The sequence below is a fragment of the Oratosquilla oratoria genome, chromosome 2 (genome assembly GCF_046742065.1).
Source record: "Oratosquilla oratoria isolate Oo_2021 chromosome 2, ASM4674206v1, whole genome shotgun sequence".
In the NCBI taxonomy this organism is placed as follows: Eukaryota; Metazoa; Arthropoda; class Malacostraca; order Stomatopoda; family Squillidae; genus Oratosquilla; species Oratosquilla oratoria.
This window is the reverse complement of record NC_134778.1, coordinates 14,699,759-14,725,235: the sequence shown is the minus strand read 5'-3', so window position 1 is coordinate 14,725,235 and position 25,477 is coordinate 14,699,759. Positions and strand designations below refer to the sequence as shown.

The window sequence follows — 25,477 nt, the reverse complement described above, 5'->3', positions numbered from 1 at the left end:
CGACTTGTCCCCTGATAAACAAATAAACAAAATTGTCGGAGAATCCTATAACTTGCTAAGATCAATAAAAGTGGCGTTTACCTATTTAGACGAAGAAATTATTAAAAAATATTAGTCACACTAATAAGGCCTAGACTGGAGTATGCTGCGACATTATGGTCACCCAGTACCAAAAAGAATATAAAGAAAATTGAAAGAATCCAGAGAGCAACCACGAAAATGGCCCCAGCACTTTCAAACTTGTCATATGAAGAGAGACTGGCTAAATTGAAATTACCGACTTTGGAACAAAGAAGAGAGAGAGGCGACCTACTGACCATCTACAGAATCATGAAAGGCATGGAAATACTTGATAGAGAGGACTTACTAAATTGGGACAAGAGAAACTCAAGAGGACATGGAAAAAAAAATCAAAAAGGATATTTATAAAAGAGATATAAAGAAAAACAGTTTTCCACACAGAGTAGTGGACACTTGGAACAAACTGGACGAAACAATAGTGTGTGCAGAAACCATACACGAATTTACTAGCAAACTAGACACTGCGAGATACAAAAGCGGGACACACGAGTGTAGCTCCCCTTCCCGTTAGATACAACTAGGTAAATACACACACGAGTTCAAATTTAAACATGATAATTGGAAATCAAAGATATAGATTAAGTTGGAACCGTACATGAATTTGACTCTAGGTATGCTAGAAAATTAGAGAATAGGAGGCAAAACCCAAGGAGCTCCTTTCCTGTAAACTACAATTAGGTAAATATATAGATTATCGACCACTAGGCAGAAAACATTTGTCATCCATAGAAAACGGTAATTGAAGGGTTGACTCAGTGAGAGAAATAATATCATTATTTCTTAATATGGTCGGGATGCCTCGCATCCCAAAGCGCCTCTTGTGGTCGTATCTTCCCTATTAGAGCATGGGTAACTTCAGTATTCCATTCCATCACGGCGAAAAGTGTAGATATCAAGCAAATGGTGAGAAGAATTTTCGCGCATAAGAAAAATTACCAGTGTTTACATACAGCAGTATTCAAACTCCAACTCAAATCCTCCAACGCTGGACGAAATCCATCCCCAGGCTCGGAATCCAACCCGTCCGTTGACTAATGTAACCATACCTATACATGCACATACACATTTGCCCACAAGAATAGAGCCCAGCTCCAGGTCATGTGTTTTTCTTGGCTGAATAAAATCATCTAGTGGTGGCAACTGAAAAGATACAGAGGGACAAACATCCCGTGACAGATTAGATTAGTGTACCAGATTGTGTTTGCCGTCTCCTCCATCGAATGATGTGTCTTGCGGAGACAACGCTGAATAGGATCACCACCAGGGAAACGTGTCACATGCCCACACTTTAACAGCCGGAGTTGATGGTCGCAGGCCCAGACTGAGACTCATGGAAAGGAGTGTCACTGTGCTCATATATGAAGAAATAACTGGTCACAAACGCGGTGCTGCCTCAACTGCATTTGTCTCATTACTTTTGCTGCGGTGTTGTCACAAGGGGACACGGGGAGGAGCTAGTAAACTACAGGATAAGTCGAGATTGATTCGGAGGTTTATATTACAACACGCAAATGGAGGTGAGGCGAAAGGAAGTAGGGAGACAAGAGACTGAATACGATGAATGTGAAGACGCAGGCGGACTCTTGACTGCACATTTTCGCAGAGAACGACGAAGAGATGGAGAGGATGTATAGAATGAAGAATTTGAAGATGGAGGAGGACATGGAAGATGAGATTGAACATAAGAATGGAGGGGGACTGCAAGAGACCATAAGCCCTAGACTAGGCAGTTCCATGTCCCTTGTCCCCTTTCATTCCTATCCATAAAGTTATCCAATATTCTGTTAAAGCAACTATTTGTTTCAGCGATCACTGCATTGTTACGGAGTCGATTCTATTCGTAAAATAGTGGAAAACAGGAGGAGGAGGCGGCGAAGAAAGACGAAGGAAGGAGACCATAAAGTAGGCTTGTAGTTCTTTTGGCCAACTCTAAACACTGGGCTCGAAAATGTTGAAGAATGAGTAATAAGGGAGAAGTACAACTGGCACTGTCCACTGGCAGGACATAAAGTAAACCCACGCTGAACTGACGTGCAGACCAGTAAAGAAAAAAAAATGATAAAGAGAAAGATAGTATGCCAGCGGCACAGTCTTCGGGAGACTATGATCTGCAGATATTGTTCGGCCAAACGCATACTTGCTTCTTGATACTTGAAAATAGGCATGGAGTAGTTCACATTAGGAAGAGATTCGTTGTCATCAAGGTCATCACCTTTGCCCTGTATACTCGGAATTGCAGGTCAAGGGAGGCAACAGGTCACCGACAGGCGTTGCTGGCTTCGAACGCGGTCCGTCCCCGTCATGCCAAGAGCGATCGAAACCAACCCGATAATCGCCATAGGAATGAATATATATATATATATATATATATATATATATATATATATATATATATATATATATATATATATATATATATGTGTGTGTGTGTGTGTGTGTGTGTGTGTGTGTGTACACAACACTGAATGGGTCCCAGTGATTAGAGATACATTTTAACAATCACAATGCACTTTAATTCTAAGTCATCAACATAGGGAGACCGAATGGAGGCCGACATGCAGAAATTGAAATATGGTACTGCCGAGGACTCGAACTCAGCAATCACATTACAAGTGCCGTAGTAACTTACCAACTACGCTATATATATATATATATATATATATATATATATATATATATATATATATATATATATATATATATATATATATATATATGAGAAAGGTGGAAAAGGGAAAGCCACAGGTCTGAATCTGATTCTTGAGTTTTATTCCTGATCGGTTTCGTTCTTAGCTTCTTCTGAGGAATCTGAAGAAGTTGAGAGCGAAACCGGCCAGGAATAAAACACAAGAATCAGATCCAGACTCGTGGCTTTCCATTTTTCACCTTTCTCAATACGTCACAATGTCTCAACATATGTATGTATCTATGATGATGAGCTCACACTTAGCGAGGATTTCTCGGACAGACTGTGCGCAAGTACATTTTCTCTCTTTGCTAATCTCTGCATGAGTTTGGGGTCATTAAACTTCCATGAGGGCACTGACCTCTTACGTTGAGACATTGACGAACAAAAACTACGCGGCCCACAGTCCTCCTCCTCCTCCTCCTCCTCCTCCTCCTCATGATAGGGGAAGAAGCGCTACTCGCTACGCAAGGGAAGGGCATAAGTGTAAGCTGCTGTGACACTTTATGGAGAATCAGAAACCCGTTGGATAAGGAATAAAATTGGCTTTAGTTGTAGTCAAAATTTGACGATTTTGACTTGTATATCCAGCAAAGGCTCTCTCATAATAGAACACAACAGAAAGTCAAATAAGGTTCTTGTTCCAGGAAGAGGGTTTGAGTGCCCTCCTTCCCCCCGAAACCAAGAGGAGAGGACTTGCATAAGCTCATTTTTCATTATTTTTCATACAGAATAGCTAGCTAACACCAATATTCATTAATCTTTTGATGACATGCAGTTATTGCATGCAATATGTTTTTATAGAATTTTATTAGAGGTTATATGTATAAGTATTTAACATAGGTCGTAGCTTCTATGAGAATTGGTCAGGAATTAGAAGGATCAAGGAACGACATTCACCTCGAGGAATAGGCTTGACATAGCAATTCATAAGATGTCTTGGTTTAAGTATTTAACATACGTCGTAGCTTCTATGAGAATTGGTCAGGAATTAGAAGGATCAAGGAACGACATTTACCTTGAGGAATAGGCTTGGCAATTCGTAAGATGTCTTGTTGTCCGAGCATGGGTGTTTGCTTACCTGGCTGGATGGTTACTCTTGATGTATTGGTCGAGAAGTAGGAGAGTAGTGGTCCCGAGTCCCGTCAGGATGACGAGGAGGATGATGGCCGAGTGACCGAGGTAGCAGGACGCATAGCCGCTCTCGCCAGCACTTTCGCCTTGGACGGAAAAGACGTGAGGAGATTAGTTGGTGATGTCGTCGGCTGGCCAAGATTTGCATGAATCAACGCGCATATACACCCGCGAACATAGTACCTGAGATTTATTTTACAGTTAGAAACCCATTTCGGTGAATTAAGTTAACACACACACACACACACACACACACACACACACACACACACACACACACACACACACACACACAGAGAGAGAGAGAAAGAGGTGTGATTAGATAAGAAATTGAGCAGTGTAGTACAACCAATCTTCAAAGGAGGAAGTAAAGAGGAGCCTGATTTATGGGCTAGTCTCCTTGGCCTATACGATAGCCAAAATTGCGAAAAATAGTAAAAAGATGGGCGGATGAATGGCGTGAAATGAAACTTGGTTTCTAATTAGGATTGCAGAAATGGCCTTGCGTGACCAACCAGTTCAAGAGCGATTGATGTAGGCTACTGCATGAAAGAGAGGGATGATGAGATTATTTTTACCTGGACCTGCAGAAGGATTTTGACAAAGTGCCGCACAAAAAAAAAAAAAAAAAAAATATATATATATATATATATATATATATATATATATATATATATATATATATACTGTATATATGTATACATGTATATATATATATACATGTATATATATATATGGGAAATGGAAAACCGTAGAAGACTTACAAGGAGCACATTGGAATGAATGAATGGATGGAGTATTTCCAGAATGATAGGCGTATGCAAACAATAGTGAATATTGAACTAGTGGATTGAAGAGGGGTGTCTAGTAGGGTACCAATAGGGCTTAGAGTACATCGGTGATATGATGAATAACTTCGCAAATGTATTTGCTGATGATGCCAAACTCATGAAAAGAGTTAAAAGTGAAGAGGTTGTAATTGACTACAGAAAACTTAGATAAAGTTTATGAATGAAGCCTGAAGTGGAAGATGAACTTCAGTGGAAAATTGTCAAAGCAAGAAGAGATCATAATGGAGTTATAATTGGAAGATGAAATAATCACACATGCAGAGGAAGAAAAGGGTTTAGGAATTTCTTTGGACGGAGCGACATTATCTCTCTTTGTGTGTGACTATCACATAATCAAGTCAGGCAACTTATAAAAGTTGTAGAGACGTACCTCCTCGTGCCGAGATGACGTGGATGGGGAAGGCGACGACGAAGGAAGCTACAAGTCCACTCAGTGCTTGCGACAACAGGAGAACGGCCTGTACAGACTTAATGGCTGACGGCCGAGCGAATACAGCGACCTGCATGGGACGTGAGGACAGAAAAAAAAAAAAAACATTAATGAAGGCCCGACGAGAGGATAGGGTGAGAAACAGTATTTTAGGCTAATGGGAAGAAGGTGACTTTGTTGCGTCCCTTTTAAGCAAATAACTCCCTTAGGTTTTTTCTCATGTTAACAACAGGCTACTTAATGGAGCTTGAGGAGGCAGACTCAAGTAAAATGGGTTGTCATTAGATTGAGACTGTTGAACATGTCACCGACAACAAAGCAAAATTGTCTCCTGTCAGCTAGAACAGAAGCTGTAGAATATATTACCGAGCCGAAGTGTTAAAAGATGTAAAAATGTGTTCTTGAGTGATAATTTGGGAACTGAGGAATGACTTGGTGACTAGTAATGATCATGTGATCAGGTACAAGGGTCGCATTACCTGTACTAGGTTGGTGAAGAAACAGACGGTGGCTAGAGCGACGCTGACTACGAGGAAGAGCTTTTGGTCCACAGAAGGCTCGGAGTCCGCAGGAGAAGCCGCCACGACGTCCCTTCGGAGGATCTCCCTTACGCGCGGAGGAGAGCTCGAGACTGCCAGGTCGGCCATGGCCGAAGGCGGGAAGAACGGACTCTGTCGCTCGCTGGAGTAAGACGGGAAGAACGGACTTCGTCTCTCGCTGGAGGCGGTCCTCGAACTGTTGATTAAGGCGGAGTGACCTTTGACCCGTGGGTTTCGCACCTGCAGGCGGGGGTGGGGGGGGATGAACAATTTTAGTGACACTTGTAGACGCACAGCCCCGTCAAGGACAGTGGGGGGATGATTGAAACTTTTGTCATTTTCTTATTGCCGTGGAGATTGATGTAGGTTTTTAATGTGTATGAACGTGTATATACGCACATTCGTGCGCTCCCAAACGAGTAAACACATTCGCACATATACATACACGCTCAAGCGCGCGCACACACACACACACACACACACACACACACACACACACACACACACACACACAGATTCTTGAATAATTGGAATAATTTAGAAGGTGATACAGCCTAAGCTGGAACAATACATTAATTCAAATTTAGATATGACGATTGGAAATTAAGGATATAGACCAAGATGGAAATGTGCATGAATTTGAGGCTAGGTATGATCAACTGGAGAGTAGGAGGCAGGATCTAATGAACGTTGCTTCCTTCCTGTTTACTAAAATGAGGCAAATACTTGCACACACACATATACACACACGAAAGCGTTGCCACTCTCCTGTATTGTACAATTAGGTGGATTTTAATAGTTTATTCATTCATTTTATTTTATTCGTTTATGTGTCTTTATTTATCATTATTTTTTTGTTTTTCTTATGATCGAGGTCAGGGTTATTGGCCTATAGTTCTGAGGATTCTGTTTATCACCCATTTTGAATATAAGGGTAACGTCTGCTAATATCTATTCTCGTTGTATATCCTTGTTCGTGGTAGATATTTTGAAAAAAAAATTGTGATAGTAACTGCATAGTGCATTTCCTTCAAAACTGTTAGATGTCAACCATCAGGTCCCGGGTTTTATTGATTTCGAGTTTTTCTATTCATATTCCAATGTTTGGTCATGTTTACAGAAGTAACACAGGACTCCGATGAATGATAAAAAAACGCTGAGGTGCTTCGTTTACGGATTCCGAGCTAAGATAGCTGTTTAAGTTATCGCACATTAGGAAAAAAAACAGATAATACAAAGGGCGACAACTGGAATTATGCCAATCCTGGCAAACAAATCGTACTAAGAAATATTGGACAAATTAGGATCGCCCACGCTGTCAGAAGAAGCGAGATGATTGTTGTGTACGGAGCAACGAAATGTGTTTAGGGCGAACGAATATCAAGAGGACAGCAAGAAAGTTTTTGAAGGACACGAAGAAATTAAATCTTGACACACATGCATTAACTTGTGTGTTAAATGATAAGAGCAGTCCTAGCGAACAGTATGAATGATTTTAAAGCAAAATTTTTATTATTAGGTACACATACCCGTACAGAATGGAGGATATCAGAATAAAGGAAATACAAAGAGCAGTGACGCAATTGGTTGCCAGGCTTGGAAAGAGTAGAAATTTTGGACCTGCCATTTTTAACAGAGGGAAGGAAGAGTGGAAACGTGATCACGGTGTACAGGTAAATAAAAAAAAAACAGAAAATGTATCTTGGTTTGGGACGGGAAGGCATGGCGAATTCAGGGAAACAATTTGAAAAATATTACATGCTTGAGCGATATCAAGGAATACAAGTTTCCATATCACATAAATACTTCTCGGAAGTATAAAAGAAACTGTTTTCAGGAATACTTTGGGGATATAACACAAACTAATACCATAGACGAACTCGTAGGTAAACACGTACACAAACAAACACACACATGTATACACTACTCGACGTTGCAATTATACAACTCTTGACCGGTCATGCAACGATCCGAATTCGAGTTATGCCATGGGCTGAAAATTTCAGCATCGCTGCACTGCAAACCGGTAATCTAATTCCACTAGGCAAAGAGTTGAGTGTGTGTGCGTGTAGGGTCACAGCATTAACCATAGATTGGACCATATGTATGAGCCCTGAGCTCTCATTCGGGAGAGTAATAGGCGTCGATCACGAGTCTAACACATATTTCAAGACCGTGGTGAGTCACGGGCACGCGCGCGCGGTTTGGTGGTATAGTAGCTAGCGTCTTGATTTCACATGAGGAAAGTCCATACCCCGCTTACGGATTTAAAGCTTCACTGACACGCAAGCCGTCATTGTTCCCCTTTAGCAAGGTGATGGGGTATGTGTGTAAGGTCACAGCATTGCCCAGAGATCGGGTTCTTTGTGAAATCTGAACGCTGATCATTGCATATGTTAAGCACAGCCCCCGGGATACGCATGGTCGGTCGCTGGTCGAACGGATCCATCGGGGAATCTTTTGTGTTTGTGTTTATAATCCTCCCGGTTAACATGTATTTGGTTCCACGGTTTTGTAAAGCCCTTTGCCACCTAAGTGGTATGCACAGTATATTTTTGTGTTTGTGTGCGCATACATATACGATATCTTGTCTCTCTCCGTCTTACCCTATTTTATTGATTTGATTTTATATATATACTCGTGTGTGTGTGTGTGTATATATATATATGTGTGTGTGTGTGTGTGTGTATATATATATATAATATAATATATTATATATTATATATATATATATATATATATATATATATATATATATATATATATATATATGTATATATATGTGCTGTGTCTTGCGACACTGCTTCTGACCCAGGGCAGTGGACAGAATGCAGGGATGACCCGTCATCCAGGAGGTGCCAAGATAAGAGGGAGGGAGGAGGGTGGAGGGGAGTGGAATATATAGGAAATGGATTGGGTGGGGGTGGTTTCTATGCCTTTTTCTTTTTGGTTACCCCCCGTGTAAGGGGAGAGAGCCTTTGGTATATATATATATATGTATGTATGTATATATATATATGTATATGTATGTATATATATATATATGTATATATATGTATGTATATATATGTATATATATACATATATGAATATATATATGTATATATATGTATACATACATGTGTATATATGTGTATACATATATGTATATATATATGTATATATGTATATGTATATATGTATATGTACATGTATATATGTATATGTATATATGTATATATATATATATATATATGTATATATATATATATGTATATATATATATGTATATATATATATGTATATATATGTATATATATATATGTATATACATATATTAGTTGGACTGTCTTCTTTAGGTTATCCCAAGGTTTGACGCGTCTGTACGAAAACTCATTTCTTGATATCCCTCAGGCGGCCCAGGTCACTTTGTTCCCATGACCTTAAGAGGCCCTGCCATCCCAAACGTAGAGATCTTTGGTCTTTCTCCACTCCCCCTTATTGACCTAAACGCCGCGGTCGCGTGCGTGCCCATGTGTGCGTGTGTACAGGGTAAGACACTCACTTCCAATGGTCAAACGTGGATATAAGTTAGTTTATCCGTTCGTAGGACTAAAACGAGCAATCAATTTTTTTTTTTATTTTTTTTTTCCATGTGGACAGTTCCATCCTATTTAGTCTTTCCTGGTATGGCAAACCAGCTTGGCTGGTGACCGTTGTGATTGCTACCTTTTATATTCTATTTGTATATTTGTCTTTGTATGTGAGGACCACGCCATTGCTATATATCTCGGGCGAACCAACCTGTCGATCAGTCTCATCACAAATTTCTTGTTCATGTAAGGAAATATCAACCTCAAGTTCAACTGTTAACATTTCTCTTGTAATCTTATGATGATGTGTTTCTGCTGCCAAATTCCCCACAAACAAAATCCCTATAGTATTTCTTCTTCTTTTGTTTCCGTATCTGTTTGATTTTCTACGGAATCATTTAGTGATGGTTTCTTCGTGTGTGACCGGCTAACAGGAAGAGGACTGAGTAGGTCGGGGGGGGGGGAGTTGCCAATTGTCAGCTGTGCTTATTGGAAAAGAGTAGAGGAAAGATGACCTTAATTGCTAAAAACCCTGGGCCCAGACTGGAGAGCAATTGGCAATCTTTAGGGGCGCACCTACAAATCGAGATGTGAGGGTATTGATAGGATCTGGAAACAAGTGACTGGAAGATCATTAACTTCAACTTCCATGTAGTAATACCGCCACAAACAGATTCCAACCGCAGGTTCCCCGCACATGGTCAAGCACACAATCTAAAACTCGTATTAATGTAATCCCTAGCATGTGATTGGCTGCATAACCTGTGGATGATATTGCCACTCGGTTGACTTGTGGCACTGAAACGGGTTCACAGGTCCACGGAGCTGCTCCTTTAGCGCACTAGCAGGCCACACACTGCTGTGCCACGAAACGGAACCAGCTGCGTTTATTGATCCCCATCGTCATGCATCAAGCGTGAACGCGCCAGCTGTGTTAAAGGATCGGTACCAACTATTGGATACCTTCAAAGGTGCTGTGTGCGAAGTTGTAGTGTAGTGCCCTAATTGGTGACAACTGAGGACAAGGCTGATAATAGAGGACCACGGAAGGCATTTTGAAAACCGCACAAGCTACTCAAGGGTTTTCGCAGGACTTCTTAACCATCAGTAGGGTTTTCGCTTGGAGAGGTACCAGTAGTGACAAGACCAGCAAATGATAATTCATTGGGTCAAAACCTTAGCAGGACTGCAGGACCTATGGTGTGAGCATAAAGGTTTCGAACTCTGGCATGGCAGAGAAATGTCCCTGTGCTCCATCGCATAATCATACAATTTTGGACTAAGAGTGATGCAAAGGCAGAGGGATGGGGTATGTGTGTAAGTTCAGAGACCATTCAAAATATGAGTTCTGGAGCTCTGATCGTGGAGGGTAGTAGCTGTCGATCACGAGTCCTGTACATGATCCAAAACCATGTATTTTCCCTCCATGATTCTCATTCTCTCCACTTCTTTCCCGTTCGGTCTTTCTCACCCTTCCTCTCTGTTTGTCCTTGCTCCCTCCCCCCCCTCTCTCTCGCACACACACTATATACACACATACATACACACTTCGGAAGGTCGTGCTGAATGCAAGGTTTCAGGAAGTCAACCGCGACAGTATCATTGTTGAGTTTGTATTGAATTTCATTATGTCTAATGACGAATTTTTGGGCAGGTGGTTGCTGAGTAGGACTCCAACTGACATATTGAACTATACTCCGTTCCAATAAGAAATTACACTCGATTTCTCCCGTCCAGATCGATATAGTTTGTAGTCCTGCTCCACACTGGCACCAGCGACACGCAAATTCCTCACCTCCTTCAGAAAATATTAAATCTCTCCACTTTGTTCATAGGATAGGAAAATTTGGTTTCAATCATTAGAAATTATCGGTTTATACACATCTTTACTTTCAATTGATGTTTACAGCAATGTTGATAACACGTGTAGAATAAAACATGTGTTCTACATAAACATCTCATGAACACGATGGTGCATTCAGATTTTACATAGAAAGCCATAAAAAGTTAAAATGAAGGATTTTTATGAATATTTTGCGTCATGACGCTCGTGGCTCGAAGGATGGATGGATGGATGGATGGATGGTAGTTGCTGACTCCTTCCCTCCTCCCCCTCCCAAGTTAATCATTTAATTTACAAGTATTCGTTTTCCATCATTTTTACCCGAGACTATTTTGATGTAATGTGAATTTATCAATAAGGAGACGGTAGGTAGACTATTTGAGTGTACTCGGAAAGGTAAGAAAAATATAGATGCAAGTAAAACAAATACTTTCTTGTATTAATTAAATGATGAATAAATTGGAAGGAGGAGGAGGAGGAGGAGGAGTAGTCAGCAACTACCATCCCTTCCTCCCTCCCGCGCGCCGCGAGTATCATGACGCAAAATATTTAAAAAAAAAAAAAATTATGATAATATTTTATGGCTTTCTAAGTGAAATCTGAATGCATCATCGTGGTCAGGGGTTGTCTATGTAGGAGAACACGGGAAAAGAAAAAGATTCCTAGTGAATATGGGCGATATTCACATGGCCATACACTGTGCGTTGAGGTCTGGATGTGATGTTTCGGATCAAATGTTTGTTGTTTAGGGTGCAGTCTTTCTGGGTGCCTCATGTGAAGTTTGTGATTGCGTTGGTCGAGTGGACGGATGTTGGGTGTAGAGACTCATAGGTACTGAAGTCGCTCCATCGCGAACCCATGATGAATTTCACTATGACATTCTGAACTCTCTGATGGGGGTGGCTGTAGGGCATGTCATCTGACCAGGACTGGCACAGGAGTGGCCTGACTAAATTACAATCGACGCTTGGCGGAGTGATGCGGTTTTGAAGCGATTAAGCCTTCCCAGCACAGCCTTAGCTCTTGCTCCCAGTTTGCAGAAGTCTGAGGTGCAGGTAGGGTCACTGTCCAGTATGCTACCCAGCACACAGGCACGATCTGTTACTGGGATGTTTGTGTTGTTTATCTTAAGAAGAATGTTCGTGATTATTCTGTTAACTTTCTTGCAGTGGAAGTATAGAAATCTGCAGTTCGACGCGCTGGTCTTAATGCGCCAGTGTTGCTCCCATACGTGTGCCTCGTCTAGTATGCTCTGCATTACGTGTAAAGCTCCATGCAGCGTCTTGTGTCTACTAATATGGTTAGTGTCGTCCGCATACGAAAGAGTAAGATCCTGGTTGCGTGAGTAAGCTGGCTCTGTGAGGTCATTCGTAAATGGATTGTGCAGAGTGGGAGCAAGGACTGACCCCCGAGGCACTCCAGTCTTCGGCACAAAATTTCGAAACAGGGAGCCCCGCTACTTTATTCTTATTGTCCTGTCGTCCAGGTAGTTACATAGCAACCGTGTGAACGGCAGAGCAAAGTCGAACATGTGGTACAATTGTACTAAGGCGTTCATGCCAGACAGTATCGAATGACTTCACACCCTTACAAAACAGAGCGGCCTTACCAGGGCGACCGTCTGGCGGTCTTTGAACCCAATGAGTGATCACGGAGATTATGTCGTCTGTACCGCGCTCCGGTCAAAAACCGAACTAGCAGTCTCTCAGCACATTCTTCACCTGCAAGTACCCAGCAAGACGACGGTAGAAGACATGCTTGAACACCATATCAAAGTACTTTAGAAGGGAGAATGGGCCGGTAGGAAAGGGGGGACTTTGGGAATGAGGATAGTATGAGAAGCCTTGAGATGAGGGGAGTACCCAGAGGCAAGTGAACTGTTGTATAACGTTGCCATGTGTGCAATTATGTTGTCTAGCATGCGTTTGAGTAGGCGTGAATCAATGCCTGAAGGGCCAGGGGAATTTGATTTTAATACGGAGATGACCCCATTTATCTTCTCCAGGAAGTGATGGGTGCACGGGTTTATATATCGGATGTGTATTGGGAGAGGTAGCAATTGTTTTGTGAATTGCAGTACGGGTCTTGATTAGCTTGTTTGGTTTCGTCGATTGCTTTAGTGTGTGTTTATGGGCACGAGTTGGAAATTAATGGACGCTTTCTCCATGTAGATGCTGCACGGATTCGGATATCTTGAGTCGGAGGTCGTCCGCTTTGTAGACGATTCTTATGTTCTCCTTTAGTGTTGGTCTGGTGAGGGGGGTTTTGTGCTTTTCATGGTTTTTTTTTCCGTTCTAGAGGTGGGATGACAAAATAGCCATGCGCGTACATCGAATGACGACACTGACACAACAATCAAATCTGTAGACGACATTGACTTCCTGTAACGGAGAATTGGGCGGCTGGCATTTTTTCATCGTGTGTGTGTGTGTGTGTGTGTGTTTTATGAACTACGAGGAGTTAGGGTTGGACCTTGCGTGAGAAGATTCGTCGTATTGTTTTTTCGTCTTCGTTGTAACCGATGTTCATATGTCCTTGGTATAGGTTGAGGAGTCGTTGTGTGTGGGTGTTGGTCGAAAAGCGAAAGAGTTCATTTTTTCATTAATAATGGAGTCTAGTACGGTTGAGATGCGTTGGGGTTCATTGTTGGTGTCAGCCCAAATACTGCAGTGGGAGAAATGTCTGTTAACTGATGCCAGGATAACGCTGCATTTAGAGCGTTGCCGATTTGTCTCGACGGTAACTGCAGATGTCCTGAAACAAATGCAGTTGAGGCAGCACCGCGTTTGTGAACAGTTGCTCCATCATATATGAGCATAGTGACCAGTGGCAGTTCTTCCTATGGGCGGTCGCCCAGGGCGGCACTTGGGAGGGGGCGGCATTGCCCCCTTCCAAATGCAGATCAAACCATGAGCGCCTGAGTCTGTCTATACCGAATGTATAAAAGTCCCATAAAAGGAGAGAGAGAGAGAACACCTAAAGTCTATGAAAACGTGGAAAGAGCTGTGTATGTGGAAGAGGGGCGCCGAAGGTGAGGTTCGCCCAGGGCGCCATGTGGGCTAAGTCCGCCACTGACAGTGACGCTCCTCTTTTTGGGGCATCGATGGAATGACTGCATCACACCAGAGACTGTTCCATGAGTCTCAGTCTGAGCCTACTGTACAGTATGGGCATGTGACACGTTTCCCTGATGGTGATCCTATTCAGCGTTTTGTCTCCGCAAGAGACAACAATCGATGGAAGAGACGGAGGTGGGGCAACAGGACTCCTGCCCTTGACAAGTTGATCGAACCTGTCGAGTTATTTGGAATGGGAAGGGTGTCTGCATGGAAGCTTGTTTGGAAAAACTATAGGAATTGGCAATGACGCGTGAGTGAAGCGACGACCCTTCCTCCCCGGGATGAGGGGGTCGTATGATCCCAATTGATGTGTGCGTGCGTGCGTGTGCATATACATTTCCTGTGCACGTCTGCGTCCCTGAATAAAACTATTCCAAAACATTAGGAAACTATCTAATGGGCTTGGAGCGTTCCACGTTTTTATTGGTGTCTTCCTTTTTTCAGGTAAGGCGGGTACGTGGAGGTGAATTCTCTTCTGCGGTGAGTACCTGAGTATTTTGTTTTATCCTTCTCACTGATGTTCTTGCTGCCGAGAGAAGATTTCATTTTAGCCAAGGGCAGCCCCACGGGGGCAGAAAATGTGTTAATCCCATCTCAGTTGTCTCTTCCACTATTATTAATGACGTACACATTTGTTTTTGGCTACCACCAGGCAATTTTATTCGGGCGAGGGTAAAACCCTTACACAACAAAATAATTATTAATGATCATGTATGTTTTTCGATAGTGAAGTTTTACGCATAGCCGATCTTCTGTTTACTCAGGCTTGATTATTGACTAGTAAATACTTAAAATAACTCATTGTCTTGTTGTTTCATATTGCTTGGGTTAACGCCAGGCTAAGCAGCAAATGTTCGGAGGCTTGGGTGTCGATAGATTATAGTTTCAATCTGACCCGAGTTTGTGCACCTCACCGGCGGCCGGCGACGTTACGTTACCCAGAGGGATGATAGAGGAAAGTAGTAAATGTAAATCGATGGTTACTTCCAGATTTTGTATTGGTAAACAGTAGTTGACCGTGTTCAGCTCGATAATTCTTGAGACTGAAATATGTTTTATTAAGAAAAATCGATATGGTATACATATTTTGCAATTGTAAATGACACTATTTCCTTCAAATGAGGGAAGGTGTCAGACGAGAGGTCATAGTCATCTATATTTTAATCAAGTCTTGTTTGGTAACAGAGCAAATACACGGGGAATGCTCAGTTTATGTTTCTGCACACGAATGGTTAAAAGATGATAATAAATTTCTGGAGCCACTTTAAATGTACCGTCAATTGTTCAGTTCTTGAAATGTTTCAAATCCTGTAGCCCAGATGCAAATATGAATATGCGATCCTCATCGTCAATACCTGATATATATTGAAGAAAATCTTTCCCGCCATCTATGGCACGAATGGAAATTTTGAAAGATTTTGTCTCCACTTCCCAGTAGTCCTGTTTATGTCACATGTACTGGGCATTTGAGAGACGATAGCTTCATCGAGAAACACAGCAGCTTGAGATGCCAGAACGCTACTTGATTGATAAGACGTTTTCACTTTTTCTTTTAAAGATTCATGCACCGCCTTAGCATTTACTCGATCTTTCGTTGATGATAGGATATGCTCCTTAGCATTTACTCGATCTTTCGTTGATGATAGGGTATGTTCGTTTGTATGCTTCAAAAATTCAAAGTCGTCTTTTGGCGTTTTTTGTATGTAGTCCCGCCTTGCAGTTTCTCTTGGGCTATGGGCTATCTAGGGCAGACCACCCGCTCGCGCGGGATCTGTTTGTGTGGGAGGGGAAGAATGTCTGTAAGAAAATGAAAAGATAGTAGTGTATAAAAAAAAAATTCTCTCTTTTTTTTCCCGTTAGATGCACGCCCAGTATATGACTGTACTGGGCATTTCCCCCCCACGTTTATGATGCATAAACTGTTCCTCATCAACGAGCTTGTCGTTGCTGTGTTCACTCTTAATGATGGATGCCATTATGGGCTGAAGTTAGCAGAAATTGTATTTTTGTTTGAATTTTTTAAAGTTCTTGACTCACTTTACTTGTGTAAATGGTGCTATGTAAACTCCGCCCACGAATAGTCAGGATTTACGGAAACACTTTTGTGAGTCGACGGACAAGAAACACGGAATGTCGTTGTCGCGTTTACCATTAAGGACTAAAGTTAGTACAAAGGCAAGGGCAGAAAAATGTCGCATTTTCAAAGAAAATTCGTTGTTGTTGCTGTTGTTGTGGCATTCTTGTTTAAAAGTAAGGTCAACCATTTCCTGGTAAAACAGTGAACTGTGGAAGGGTGGTGAGGTAAACACCAGGAACCGGTGGAGTTTTATTACTAACGTTTCGTCCTGAAAGGACGTTAGTAATAAAACTCCAACGGTTCCTGGTTTTTACCTCACCACCCTTCCACTCATTCTGTCTTACGCACTTCAAAACAGTGAACTGTGGAAGGGTGGTGAGGTAAACACCAGGAACCGGTGGAGTTTTATTACTAACGTTTCGTCCTGAAAGGACGTTAGTAATAAAACTCCAACGGTTCCTGGTGTTTACCTCACCACCCTTCCACTCATTCTGTCTTACGCACTTCAAAACAGTGATCTGTAAGCAGAATTCTGTAGAACCATGCAGTTTTGCATTATGGACCAGGGAAAAAACGACGATTTGCGTGCGCAGATCGACCATTTCTGAACCCTGTGCTTTTAGACACATTTATTACATTATTTTCCAAACATACCTGTCATACTCCTTAACGACAACTGGCGATATTCAGTATTTTTAGTTTATATTGGCATTAATTAATTATTTGAACCATATTTTATCATAACTGTAAGCTTTAAACCATATAACCACATGTGTATCGAGATAATCAAGATGTGATGCATTATCGACAACTCTGAGCTCGACCCAAGTAACAAGACGCCATGTTTGTTTTTGTTGTGTAAGACGAATTAACAGAAATATGAGGATGGACCTATCGTCTTGTATGAGTATAATCTTACCGAAAAAAATCAGCCACGAGGCATTTCTGCTAATACGGTTAACTCCCATCATATTATGAAAGCATGTGACCACGTCAGTATCGAGATATTAATTAAGATTTCTGATGTACCGTGGATATGCTGACATGACCCACAACTAGAGTTTCGAGGCATTTCATGCTGTGTGCGCGGACGTTTGAATCACCGGACTTTTGGCCCAGGACAGTTCAGCCTGGACAATACCGACCCCTGACGTTTCGCTACCATTCATATACAGTACACCGCTTATATATGACGTCTTATTTTGATTTATTTATCATATTTTACTTAATACATCTTCACTCAGTCTATATGTTACAAATATATGTTTTATCAGTTTAGTTACTCTTTTATTTTATTCATAATCTTGGATTCACAAGGGATTTTTTTATTGTTTTAATTTATTATAAATTATCATACCGCTTTTATTTTGTCTTATTTAAAGTTCTTTATCACGTTGTTGTTAAAATATCGTAACTCAATGAAATATACGCCACAAATTTATTTCCATTTAATTTAGATACCTTGAGTTCATAGTTTTTTATATAAATTACTTTGTATCTAATTCATAGTCTTGATGTAGACAAAGATTTTTGGATTTACAGGGGAATCTTTATTTTATTCATTTAATATAGGTTATTGTACAGCTCTTGTTTCAACTTGTTTACGTATTAGAAAATTTAATTAATTTAGTTACCTTGGCTTCACAGCTTAATTTTTATAAGTTACTCTTTTTCTAATTTATAGCCTTGGCGTAGAGAAAAAAATTGGCTTTACAGGGTAATCTGTATTTCATTAATTCAAATTTACTTATTTTTAGTCAATATTTCACCATAGTTGATGTGCTATTTAAACATTTTATCACATCTTTCGCTCGAAGATTTTCTAGGGGCAATATTCCTAGACGGGCGAGTGGCTCACACTCCGGGGCGGACCCAAAACTGTTCACCTCGGCTAGTATATCCTCTACATTTTCACATAAGGAGAGCTAACAGCTGTTGACTTTTCCCAAACTATTTCAACCTGGGCAACAACTCAAATTTTCTTTCTAGAGAGACGTATCGCACTGCCCGAGGAAAGTTGCCAACCGCTGTGGGGCTGCGGGTTTCCAATGGTTGAAACTCAAGGCAACTGTTATTATTATATGGTATCTAAAATGATTCAAGATTATATTTAGATTCGTGAGGGTAAACCTCCTTTAGCTGTCGGGCCCTGCTCTGGATGTGCGACATCTTGCTACATTGTTTCTGACCGAAGCAGCGGGCTGGAGACAGGGATGACCCGTCATCCACAAGGAGCTAAGATGAGAAGGGGAACGAGTAAGTGACAGATGGGAGTGGGATGGTTGTGTGTGGGGGGGTGGAAGGCGTGCATGCCTTGGCCGGCTACTGACCTTATAAGAGGAAAGAAGCCCTTTGGTGTATAGACACAACACATGGTGATATGGATTATCCTTTGTATTTTAACGAAAGAGGTCGCGCAAACCAGTATGGAGTGTGTGAAAAAAGGCGGTCGGGATTAATTATTAGGTGCAAATTGACGTCCACCAGCCCTCTGTTATGTAAATTTTATAGTAATGCACCAGTTCCTGCATCTAGCTGTCTCATCTCGATTAGCCAAACTGAGGATGTAAATACTGTGCACTTGGTAACCATAACAGTGGAATGTAATGGAATAAAACGACTTGACTTGACGGTGACCGGCCCAAAACCTTTGGCTAGCTAGCTAGTAATATCTTGGTCTTATTTTCATAACCAATCATGACTCCCTTTGTATCATTTTCATCATAAAAGGGTGGAGCTATGAACGTTGGAGGAATTCTATCCCAGTGCAGTAGTTCCTTCGAGAAGAAATTGACGACAGGCGGCGGCAGAAGTCACTGCAGGCGAGGAAGACGGGGTGAGAAGGGGGGGGGGAGGCAGTGTCGTGGGCTCTGGTCCTTTCTGCGAAGAAAGAGGAGGAGGAGGACGACGAAAGAGGCGGTCGTTACCATGTGGTGCTGAAGGGCCACTTTTTCGCCTTCGTATTTCTCCCTTTAAAAGGGGAGAGGAAATCCCAAAATCCCGTTGTTCAATCTTTTGGGAAGGATTTTACTTCTCTCGCCATTAGGTTTTGGTATTGAACTTTTTTTTTTATTGCCATTTTATATATTACTTTTGATGGATAGAGAGGAAGAGGAGGAGGCTACGGGCGACAGTGGCAGTGGAGAGGTGGATGCGTGCGTGCGTGCGTGTGTTGCTGCTACGAGAGCCCGACCAACGACCCTTCAAAGCAAACACGATTTGAACAATGCCTCGGCTCTCCTCTCGTCACTTGTCCTCTCTTTTCTAACCCTCTCTCATTTCCCTTCTCTCCTTTCCTCTCCAATTATATAATTTCCCTTTCCTTCCATTTTCATCTTCCCTAACCCTTCCTCTCTCCTACCTTCTCTTTTCCCTCTTTTCCTCTTTCCACTCTATTCCTTTCTATTCCTTTCTTTCCTCTTCTGTTCTCTCCTCATCTCGGCTTTCTCCTTCATTTTTATCTTATTATCTTGCTTTCTGAATGTCTTTTTATAGCCTCGTCATCTTTATTCCCTGCACTTTTCTTATTTTCTTTCCTCTGCTCTTCCTCCTGTATCTCCTCCTCCTCATCCTCTTCTCCCTCTTTTTGTTTTAGTTCCTGTCCTCCTTCTCTCGATGCCCCGTGACTGTGTCAGCCTCGATGAGACGGAGGTTTTTGTCGTGATGGCGCTGCTATTGTTGGTTCTGCTTTTTATCCCCCCACCGCTTGTGTCTGTAGACAGTGGCGGTAGAGGAAATCGCTTTGAAGGGAAAAGGAGACACGGTGGCCACAAGCGACGGCCTTCCAGGGCACGAGGGTAGTACATCAGCAGAACCATCACCTCTATCAATCACCACCAACTACATACGACTACTACTACTACTTTTTTTAACGACTTCCATCCTCGTGGAACTGTGTGGTGAAAGCAGTCAGGATCTGTCCTCCACCGACAAGTTCATTGACCCTCTCGCGCCAATGACTGTGGTCGGCTACTCTTTTTCTCTTTTCTATCTACTACTACTACTAGTAGTAGTAGTAGTAGTAGTAGTAGTAGTAGTAGCAACAGTTTCAATATCAGGTTACGACCGTCATCACAGAGATGGTTAACCGGAGAACTGTATTTAGAACCATTTGCGCCCACATCAGGCCAGAGGGACCATTAATAGATATGGGCTACTACTACTAATTCCCACCAGTATGTACATAATTATTATTATCTGCACTGTTTAATTGTTCAATGGGGCTTGACGCTGAGTGATCTGGTATGAAGTATTTCTAATGAACGCATACCGTCTTCGCCTTTTCTGCATGAAGGGACAGAGAGGAAGAGGGGTCGCCGATTAAGTGAAGCGGCCTTGCTGTGGATGTGCTCTGTCTTGCTGCATTGCCCACTGACCCGGGGCAGTGGGCGGGGTGCAGGGATGACCCGTCATCCACGAGGAGCTAAGATGAGAGGGGGGGAGGGGAGTGGAATGGGTGTCTTGGATACCTTCCTTGTGAGGGGTGGAAAAAGATCTTGGTGTATAGGAAGATACCTACGTACACACTGTTAATATTTTTTTCTGCACTGTAGTGCAGATTTGGAGTCGTCACACTTGTTCTTTGTCATGTATCAGACAGGTCCCCTCTCTCTCATCTCTCTCTCTCTCTCTCTCTCTCTCTCTCTCTCTCCCCTCTCCCTTTGCCTTACATCATTCTTTCATTTTCTCTTGTATACTTCCGTTTCTACATGATCCACTTTCGTTTTCAATTTTCTTGTCCTCCTCTCCTGTTTCCCTCCTCCCTATTTAGTTTGTGTGTGATTCACCATGGTCTTGGATCACGTGTTGGACTCGTGATCGACAGCTATTTCCCTCCAAGAAGAGAGCTCAGAGCTCGTATATGACCGATCTATGAGTAATGCACACACACACACCCAACTCCCAGCCCACGAGAGTTGGAGTAACGACCCTCAGCGCAGCGATACTGAAATTATTTCAGACCTGGGCGGGATTCGAACCCGGACTGCCGTAGTGGCAGCCAGGAACTCTGCAACTGCGCCGCGAGTCGTGAGAGAGAGAGAGACTATACTCAACTCCACTATTCCATCCATTTTCACCTTAGTGAGTTCTTTCCTGTGCTTCACTTTACCATGAACGAATCGGTAGAACAGTTTTTGTTCATCTTTACAATTGTCGATTATATTTTTCTGAAAAAAAAAATTCTTCATCTCTTATTATTTTGTTCTCATTCTTGGATCTTCTGTAATATTACCTTGGTCCAGTATGTATCTTTCTCCATCTTTCTCCATCTTTCTCATGTTTTATCTCTTTCCATTTTTATACACACGCAACTCCTTACCCACCAGAGTTGAAGTGCCGGTTCACAGTGCAGCGATGCTGAAATTCTAAGTCCTGGGTGCAACTTGAACAGGGATCGCTGATGAAACGGTCGACAGTGGAACCAATGCACGATCGAGTGTGTATGTGTGTGTTTATGCACGTGTGTGTGTTTTCTTGTGTATGTTTGCGTAAAAGTCTTCATCGTATCGAAGGAATAAAGTGAAAGTGAGAGCAGGAGAATAGTTTACATAAGATAGAGGAAGTCAAAACAGTGTTGCAGGAACATAGAAATAATGTTAATAGTTTGTACTTTCAGAAAAAAAAACTCGAAAGTTAATAAAACACCAAGGCCTGGCGATTGGCATCCAAGAATCTTGAAGGAAATGAAATACGAGATTGTTGTTCCATTAGAGATTATATATTAAAAAAAAAAGAGAATGGGAGTTAGCTAACGTTACTCCTATGTTCAAAAAGGGTAACAAAAAAGAGCCAGTGAACTACATTTCTATAAGCTTAACTTCAATCGTAGAAAAGATATGGAAACTATCATCAGAAATGCTGTCGAACGCCGTTTAGAAGGTAGCTTTAATAAATGATATCTAGCATGGATCCAGACGGAAACGTTCTTGGACGACTAACCTACCCTAATTCTACAACACGGTCAACTCAAATCATGACAGAAACAATATAAACTTAATATTACTAGACTTTAAGAAGGTTTTTGATACCGTCCCGCACGAAAAACTACTTTATAAATTAGCTTCACATGGTATAAGTGGTAGCCTATTAAACTGGACTAGTAATTGGTTAAACGGTCGTAAACAGAGTTGTTCTAAATAGCAAAACATCTAGATGAAAGAATGTTACGAGTGGAGAACCTCAGGGCTCCGTTTTTGGTCCCCTTGTATTCATCATACATACATATACCAAAGACTTTTTCCCCCTACATGGGGGGTAGCCAAAAAGAAAAAGGCATAGAAACCACTCCTACCCATTCCATTTCCTATATATTCCACTCCCCTCCACCCTCCTCCCTCCTTCTTATCTTGGCACCTCCTGGATGACTGGTCATCCCTGCATCCTGTCCACTGCCCTGGGTCAGAAGCAGTGTCGCAAGACACAGCACATCCACAGCAAGGCCCTTGTATTCATAGTATATATAAATGATAAGACCACGGACTGAAATCCATTGTCTCCAAATTTGCTGATGATACAAAAATATGCGGAGTGACAAATGATTATTTAAACCAATTAGATGTTCAAGAAGGTTTAGGTCAACTTCAACAATGGTCTGAAAAGTGGCTAATGAAATTTAACCCAAATAAACGCAAGGTTATGCATATGGTAAAATAACAATACTGTTACAAGTTATTTGGGAATTTGTTAACAAAAGTGGATAGCGAAAAGGATCTCTGCGTAATTATCAGTAACGATCTCAAATCATCTGAGCAGTGTATTTCCGCCTCAGGGAAAGCAAATAAGATTCTAGGACTGATTGCGCAATCGTTTGATATTAAAAGTGCATCTGTCATTAAGAAGTTATATAAATCGTTAGTTCGTCCACATTTGGAATATACTGTTTCCGTATGGTCACCAAATCTCATTAAAAACATTGACAAATTGGAAGAAGTACAACAGCGAGCCACAAAACCGATTCCAAATATCAGAAATAAATCATACGAAAATCGACTAAAACGCATAGACTCAGGGGTGATTTGATACAGGTCTTTAAGATTCTAAAAGGAATTGACATCAAAAGTGACGAAATTTTCACACTAAATGCGAATCAGACAAGAAATAATGGTCTCAAGTTGTCAGGAAGTAGATTTAATTTGGAAGTGGGTAGAAACAACCTCGCCAGCCGTGTAGTAAATGAATGGAATAAACTTCTTGCAGGGGCAGTGCAATGTATTACAGGTTGAAGTTTTAAGATTCATATAGATAAACACCTGAGCAAAGGCTGTAATATCTGCCATTTATTAAATTTTGCTTTATTGATCTATTATTATAAATTATTATTATTATCCGCCTATTTATTATTATTTATCTGTTCGTTTATTATTTATCATTATTTTTCCGCATCCGACCTAGTTATGGACCAAAAGATCCGTCGGGATCCTCTTCCTTTGTTATCCTTTGTAATCCTTAGTACCATTTGGGAAAGGTTCATCAAGGTTACTGTTGCTCTCACCCGCACGATCATCCCGGCCAATTTCCCAGGTAGATACATTGCCCATCACTACATGTTATTTCATCTACGGTGGCGAACACCTTGGCATGGTGGCAAAAAAAAAAAAGAAAAAGAAAAATATTTGTGCAGAAGCCTAACGATGTCTTGGTTCTTCAAAATACCCAAAGACTGGAACTCCTAAATATTGTTCCTATATCCAGTGATTATATATTTATGCAATTATATTCCTCGAGGATTATATATATATATATATATATATATATTTTAACCCTTTATCGAGGACATGATATAATTTGCGTTTTATTCTGATTGGTGTTAGACGATTTGGTTCAGGAAAAGGAAACATTACACTATGAAAGGTTAAATACCTATGTTGACTAATTATAATTGTCAGAGGTCCCTCTTTTTTTTCCTGTCTAGTAATTCTGTTGTGATTAAGGGAATTTTCTAGACTGAAGTTTCAACAATAGCACCGTCTTGCATGGAAAACTGGCAGTACTGTAAGGAATAGTATTGTTTATTTTATTATTTATTTATTGATTTGTTTATTTATTCATATGTTTGTTTGCTCCAAATTGATCCTGACACCATCATAGAATAACCGCCGTGTTTTACTGTTAGCTGGAATCTTTTCAAATAAAATTCTTGGCTACAGAGTCTCCAGACCTACATTCGACCATGGTCAGATAATAGGGCAATTCGGGAATCATCAGTTTTAAGATTTTCCGTTCACTCCTTCTGCTTCCGGTCTTAGCTCATTGTATGTATATTTATCTTCCAGTCATCTTATTTTCATCCATCTTCTACATGCTTACATTTTCTTCTCGTTGCTATTTTTACATCTTCACCCCATCAAGCTGTACTCTTCTTCTTTGTTCCGTACTTCACGTGTATTCCAACCTTTTCTGCTGTTTATGTATATGTTTTCTTTCATATAGTTCCACCCAGCCGCAATACCTCTTTGTTCCGTGATTCCTGTTAGTGTACTTTCTGCTAAATTTTCCTTTGTTCTATTTCTTCTTCTTTCTTCTTCTTTTTTTTCAAATTTCCAGCTGAAATGGTTTTTGCTCCGTTTTAACCTTCTTTCTAGGTTTAAAAAATTACTCTTGCAACATTCAGTCTATGATCACATGAGACCAGTGGAATTGTTTTAATATCCTTAAACAATCTCTTAATTTCTGCCAAAAACAAGTCTGGCATATATTATTCTGAATAATTTTGTTGGGCTTTATTCCATCAATACCATGTATATTTGTGACTTTCTATGTTTATAGGTCTTCATAATCGAAAAACCATCTACTATACAAAAATAAAAAATTCTACTTCCCTTATTTTGATTTCCAACACTGAAATTTACCAACACAGATTCCACACCTCGTTCATCACCCGCAAGATTATTCATATGTCCTGCGCAGATAAAGTTTTCATCATATTTAACTGTCTCCACCACGTCCTGTATCTGCGAGTATAATTCTTCCATTTCCGCAACAGTTCTACCTTGCTGAGGTGGATGTATTTGAATCAAGCTAAGCTGATGTGCACCCAGTTTTAACGAGATTCCTATAATTATTTAATTTCTTTATATTATATTGTCATCCTCCCAATTTGAAACCAAGGAGGATGTGGTAAATGAAACACCATGATGTCCCAATG

At 41.1% G+C, this 25,477-nt stretch overlaps 2 protein-coding genes across 9 annotated transcripts in view; one reads left to right on the top strand and one right to left on the bottom strand.

The window, feature by feature from the left end:
• LOC143037054 (uncharacterized) overlaps positions 1-25,477 on the top strand; it is a 262,443-nt gene that overhangs the window by 89,564 nt on the left and 147,402 nt on the right. For 6 of the 7 annotated variants that reach the window (XM_076205210.1, XM_076205194.1, XM_076205180.1 and 3 more), the window contains exon 12: positions 14,700-14,735. The exons of the other annotated variant lie outside the window; for it this stretch is intronic. In XM_076205210.1, the coding sequence (XP_076061325.1) occupies positions 14,700-14,735 (36 nt within the window). The remainder of the gene's footprint in view (positions 1-14,699; positions 14,736-25,477) is intronic. 7 annotated transcript variants of the gene reach the window in all.
• Positions 1-25,477, bottom strand: part of LOC143037104 (uncharacterized) — a 56,491-nt gene that overhangs the window by 16,937 nt on the left and 14,077 nt on the right. For both annotated transcript variants that reach the window (XM_076205222.1, XM_076205228.1), the window contains exons 2-4: positions 5,662-5,961; positions 5,123-5,252; positions 3,849-3,987 (exon numbers count right to left, since the gene is read on the bottom strand). In XM_076205222.1, the coding sequence (XP_076061337.1) occupies positions 3,849-3,987; positions 5,123-5,252; positions 5,662-5,829 (437 nt within the window). In that variant the 5' untranslated portion in view covers positions 5,830-5,961. The remainder of the gene's footprint in view (positions 1-3,848; positions 3,988-5,122; positions 5,253-5,661; positions 5,962-25,477) is intronic.